Consider the following 6,161-nt stretch of genomic DNA (forward strand, 5'->3'; position numbering starts at 1 on the left):
TCGAGTTCTCCTTAGTTAAACAAATTGAAACAATGCACTCAATCAATGACGCGTGACTGGCAAGCTTGACAAAAAAACCGCTATTGTCGCAAACAATAGATCCCTTTTACTAGCAAATGTGAGAAGAAACGAAGTCTCATATGCCAACCTTTTTTTCAAAGAGAAAACCGATTGACAACGAATCTACTGTGAACTGAGATCGGTAGACTGTTGCCCTCAAGTTATTGCATCGGATCTCAGCATTATAAGATGTCAAAGTTTAGAAAACATACTGTCGAGGAAATGCGAAGAAGATCAAAAATGAGGAAACTGAGAAAAAAGTTCAAACGGAACAGCGTGAAAGTTATTGGTCACCCATCTGTAATTGACATACCCGAGGAAGTCAGCAAAGGAACAGCGAACTTTAAAAGGGAATGTGTCAGTGAAGAAGGAAGTATAAACTATATCGAGGAGGACAAAATCGATCGTTCTCTCGACGGCAATTCTCATTAATCAACTCGGAACTGTTGCATGATCTTTGGAAGATGTTAGCGTGGATTCCCGGGCGTGGATTACTAGAACAACAGCGGCATTTCATCATGTTTTTGGGTTCGTTATATCGATGTTCACACAGGGTTGTGACTAAGAAATGTTTGGCTTTTGGAGTCTAAACGAACAACAAGAAGATAATTTTATTCAGTATTATCAGCTGGGCTGGAATTTTGTGCTACACCATCGAGCAGCTCCCAAGCCAAACCGTTAGAAGGGGGAAGTTTTATAGTTCCGTTAACCGCGAAGTTTGCTTCTGATGTTGCTCCAAATGTTTTTTTTCACCGTTTTGACCTTTTGCAAAACAGATGCAGTGCTTAGTGCGTGCTTTAAGGCTTCGTGGTATGTTTGTCTTCGTTTTCACTTCGGCTATCAACTTTGTTTTCCTACGTTAGATATGCTTTTTTCCATTCCATTGCAGCTTGACTGTTTCTTCACCGCTACTCCTCTTGCATTACATTTATTTAAATGAGCAATTGTTAGACAGAAAATGTCCTGTTTTGAATAATATGGCGAAATAAAACAATTTACAAAGGGATATAATGATACTTTTTGGTAGCAAATATTTTATTTTTGACCAGCACTATTATGCCTAATTTTGTTTACCCTCCTAATTGAAAAACGGACAAAATTCAGGGTCCGATTTTGAGACGACATAACAGCTTTACAGCGATTGCCGAGAAACTGAATGTGCGACGGAATTACACCCAATTACGAAAGATTTTCTCCCATCCAGCAGTCATTAGAAAGCCGTTTTGTCAACTCAAAATCGGATGTAGCTCATACTTTAAGGGTAATAAATTGATAGAGAAATTATTTTAAATTATCCTGTTGTCAATAGGTTCTTATTCACGTAAGCTGGGTCATAAACTTTTTCTTCGAGGCCGAATCCTGGGGAAAAACTTGTCCTTCATTTTTAATAACGACTTACACAGTACTCCGTAACAAAATCGTTGACATTGTAATAACTAAACTTTCAATGAAACTATTATCCGATATTAGGTCTGCTGACTTGGAAAATACTACACCTAAAATTTAACTTCAGCAATCAGAGAAAACATCAAGGCTAGGTCTCTCTGACGGCTTATCTCTTGTTGACATTTTAACTAATTCTCGGACCCTGTCATAAAAACCCAACATAGACGATATCGCCTTAAGCATTCTCCCCAATGAAAAAATGTCACTGGCAACGCTGTAGAGTCGTTCACTTACAACCTCAGGGGCTAAATAGCTTTTCCCTTTGCATTTCATAGAGGTGCCGTTTCTGCGGTACAATGTAACAGATGAAGCCTTAAGGCTCTTTCCAAAGTCAATGAGAACTGGCCTGAATTCCTCAGAGACTGAGGGTCGTTCTAGTACTACATTGTTTCCTTTTATGTCATTATGAAGGTATCCTTTAGAATGCACGTGGCCTAAAGCACTACATATCTTTATAAATATAGAAATACAGTTTGCTTTAGTAACTACGTTGTTATCGGCCGCTTGATGGAGAGTTACACTTTCTTGCTGAACACCATGAAACTGCGTCACGAGGCATAATGGTGAGGCCTTTGTAACTACACCAAAAATCATGGGTAGATTCGGATGGTCCCCCAAAGCAGAAGCAACCTTTGCTTCGTGGAGTAAATCTCTCCTTGCACGTTCTTTATCCTCCGACGTTTCATTGTGGGTCATTTGTTTGACAATAACTTCGATGCCTCGATAGCGCCCGAGAAAACATTGTCCAAAGCTGCCACTGCCAACTGGAGTTTTAGACAAGAATTCAATGTTTTCTGGCCTAAGTTCTTTGGGTTCAAATTTGGATCCATTGCTCGCTGTGGTTTTTTTTGCAATTAAAGAGGTTTGATGACGTTCCCGAGGTTTCTGCGGGACAATTACGTCGGCACCAACAGCCATTCGAATCATCTTCGAAGCTCTTGAGTAACCACGCGAGTCCACTTTCTGCTCCCCACTGCCTGGTTTAAGTGCGAGGAGACGGGGTTTCTTGACATTTTCTGGCTCTTGGTCCGAAGGACGCGGCTTCTTTTTCTCAGCCTCCGAAGTACATAGCACCAAGTCATTTACTTCGCGGTTGAGTGACTGTTGTAGTTCACCATTTTTGTTCGTCGAATTTGCCATTTGCTTCTCTTGTTTCCTCTTTCTCCATTCTTTTCTCTGCCTGTTTCTTTCTTCTGGAGTGTTTTTTCGTGTTTCAATAACTCGCTCCTTCTGCTTTTCTTCATGTTCAAAATCCTTCACAAATTGCGCCATAATTACGAAGCTAACTGATCTATTTTGGCCAGATCGAAACACAAAGGAGCTCGTGATCGATGTAATAGTGTAAAACAAAGGCCTGCTGTCGTGCAGGAAATTCAATGCTCGTTTTAAACAACTTGATGACATGTGAAAGCCGGAGTTGTTCCTCGGTCGTTTCTGGTTTGCTTTCATAATGTGACATTCTTCTGACAGAAGAGTGTCGGGAAAAACACCTCTCTAGGATCATACGCGTCAACACCCGCCGCGCCTCGACTAAGGCCAAAAAAGCTCCATACAATTCCTTATAATAAAATTATAAGGAATTGTATGGAGCTCTCCGGGATACTTACAGTGCAAGCTACTTGTGTCCCCTCATCACGACTAATTTCCATATAACTTATCCGTTGTTTTCCGTTCTTCTTTAGTCTACACTGTTCATGATAACTTGGAAAATGACAAATACCTAATAACGCTTTCATTCTGTTAATCTGGAAAGGACTGTAAAGCTTCAATGCAGCTGGGCTATGCCACTTCATGTCATAACGCTCTCTTGTCAGTCTTCGAGAAACTATCATCTGCCGCCAGACTGAGACCTTCTCTCTCCTATAAATATTCTTCCGAAAAATATCCTATAAATATCAATCCAATTGGTAAGGTCACTAAGCCCACGTAAGGGGAACTCACACTTCGAAACATCGAAATTACAAGTCGTAGATTCAGCGCACATTCAGGAAAACCAGCCCCCCTTAGTTGAAGTGACAGCAAGGGTGTTGTTCTCTAAACAAAACAACGAACATAAACCTAGCCAGCCCCACATCCACATTTAGCCACTTACACTCAGATGACGTCCACGCCGTCGACGGTCTCAGTGACTTTACGACCAGGGGTCCATTTCTCGAAAGTTCCGATAACTTTTCAGGCCCGAAAAGCTGTTCTATGTTCGCCGTGTTTGCATTCGAGATGAGTTTAAATAATTTTGAAAATAATAAAGTGAAATTGTCAGTTAACGAAGCAAAATTGACCGGTTTTTGAACTACATGTAGGAACTGGGGTTTCAGGTAGCCTCTCACGCAGGCTCTTGTAGGGGAGTCGTATTTCCTCCCTCCCCACAAACGCCTGCTTAGCCAACACCAACATTTCTTTCGGCCGCTTTGCCAATCAAATGCATATGGTACCTACCAAAATCTAGTGAGTTTACCTTTAACACAAAAGCTTTTCACGCAAACGGAGCCAGGACAAATGATCTTGATAGAGCTTTTAGCACCCGTGTTTATCAAGTTTAAGATTTCTCGGTTAAATTCATTTCAGATAAAAGCGATGTACGAATTTTTAAAGTAACAAGGCGACATATACGCTAGTTTGCTGACTGGCTATGGCAAATCGCTTGTTTAACCAGTTTAACATTCGGTGATTGATAGCCTCAGTCACCACTTTTTCGGGTCACGTAGCGGTAATTGTGTCACCTCTCGCATCAGAGTATTCTAGTCAGTCTGCGCGATTTGTAGCCAGAAGACACGGAAAAGTAGAGGAAACAGCGTATTCGGTTGCTTTCTGCACGGTGGAACACTGAACGTCGGAGAGAGATTCTGTCCCATCGACGTGGAAAAGTTATGTTAATTGATGAGGTAGATTATAAAGCAATTTTAAGAGCAGGGAAGATGGAGTAATTTTGTTTCATGTGTCGAGATGAGTAAGAAAACTTCAGAGATTTCAACGCTGAAAATCGCTTTGTTGTTGCATGAAGTGTAAAGTTTCACCTCTAATGTCAACATCTTTATTCGAAATTTGCTGATATACCCTTCGATTTACAGACTGCCTCAGAAATGTAAATGATGTCTTCTTAATTCTTCTTCCCTTTTTCTAATCACACTGAGCCTTTTTTGGCATTTGGCGTGTAAGTAAACGACACGGATCTAAAGCTCTGTTATTTGCTGAAATTCTCACCCCCTGCCCACTCGATCAAGCGAGGAGTGTCATCTCCAATTTTCCGTAAATTGTGTACTCCTCCAGCGGATGACTGAATTAGACCGTCGCACAAAAAACGCTTGTATTCGCTTTCTATCATTTTTTTCGTTGCAATGATAAGTAAAATAATTGCATTTTTGACTTCACAGCGTCCACATCTCTCAAGGTAGATAGAATGCGCGGGTAATTGTAATAAAATATATCTCACTGTTGATTGGTCACATTACCATTCGAAAAAAACATTTCGAAAGGATAGTTGGTCTCGGGTTAGCAGGTTCTTGTGGAGAGGAAGGGAATACGACTCCCTAAAAACGCCTCAGTGCATTGGAGGCTAACTTTCAGGAAAATCAACTGATCTCAGCGTGTAATGGCAATGATAACGTTGAAGGCCTGATAATCGTAGGTAAGCCGGTCCACCTTACGTATCCGTAGCGAAACTTGAAAAAAGTAAAAGCAAAAATAAGCGACGTGGTAAAATGTTTAAAGCTAAGGAAAGTCGGTTATCATACCCCACTGGTGCAGCAACATGACGGTACGATAGAAAGACCTCCCTGATGGCGCACCCGAAGTGTGTGGCGCGAAGCATATTTTTTAAAGAAACTCTCTGAAAACAGTTCTTTTTAAAGGCAGTGATATGCCATTATTTAAACATGAATTTATACTGTCAATTTGGCTTTCAGGGAAAGGGTTTTAACTCGAAATATCTTTAGCTTTTCACTTTTATGGGCGGAGGGCAACCAAACCAGCTTTACCAGGAAATACCAAAAAAGGCGATGTAATTTGACTTGTTGAGGTTTACTTGTAGATAGAAAATTATTATCTTATATAATTTGCAACAAAATCCTAAGAATACACTTGATGAGATCCCCTGAAACACTTTCAATTAACGAAAATAGAGCACTTACTAAGTAAACAACTGATAAATAGTAAAACGATCATCCCTCTAACGGAGAGTGCATAGTGCCAGATATATACTTCGACACCTCTCGTCACCCACCGGGGGATAGCTCTATACTATCATATCCTCAAATAATAACACTGAATAAACCAAAAATATATATTTCAATTGGTTATCTTACAACTTTTCCAAAAAAGAAAGATTTTTGAATATTCCTGGCGGGAGCTTCTCGATCTTGCTTGACGATAAATCCCTGCAGCAGAATTAAAGTAAAGAGGGTCAAATTAATCATACAAAAACCTGTAACTTATAAAATATCAGCGAAGGTCTTAAAGGAAATTCAATGCCAATAGAAAAACCATATTGATCTCACAGAAACAAATTACCGAGCTGGCAAAATTAAACAATTCTTTAATAGATGTTTTCTATTCTGGCTGTCTTACAAATTCGAGTTATTTTAGGAAATTAAATAGAAGAAATAATTGTACGTCAGTGAGGACAAACCAAAAGCGACCATAACAATAATGATACCCAT

The 6,161-nt window shown here is 40.0% G+C and overlaps 1 protein-coding gene across 1 annotated transcript; it reads right to left on the reverse strand.

Moving 5' to 3' along the window:
* Nucleotides 1-1,139: 1,139 nt before the first annotated feature.
* Nucleotides 1,140-2,778, reverse strand: LOC140929801 (uncharacterized). The gene has a single exon (XM_073379504.1). It carries the CDS (start codon nucleotides 2,776-2,778, stop codon nucleotides 1,570-1,572), a length of 1,209 nt encoding a protein of 402 aa, XP_073235605.1. The 3' UTR covers nucleotides 1,140-1,569.
* Between the last annotated feature and the right edge of the window lie 3,383 nt (nucleotides 2,779-6,161).

The sequence above is a fragment of the Porites lutea genome, chromosome 3 (genome assembly GCF_958299795.1).
Source record: "Porites lutea chromosome 3, jaPorLute2.1, whole genome shotgun sequence".
In the NCBI taxonomy this organism is placed as follows: domain Eukaryota; kingdom Metazoa; phylum Cnidaria; class Anthozoa; order Scleractinia; family Poritidae; genus Porites; species Porites lutea.

Bases quoted from the DNA above. Each gene is read 5' to 3' on its own strand.
- LOC140929801 (XM_073379504.1), bottom strand. From the start codon at position 2,778: ATGGCGCAATTTGTGAAGGATTTTGAACATGAAGAAAAGCAGAAGGAG.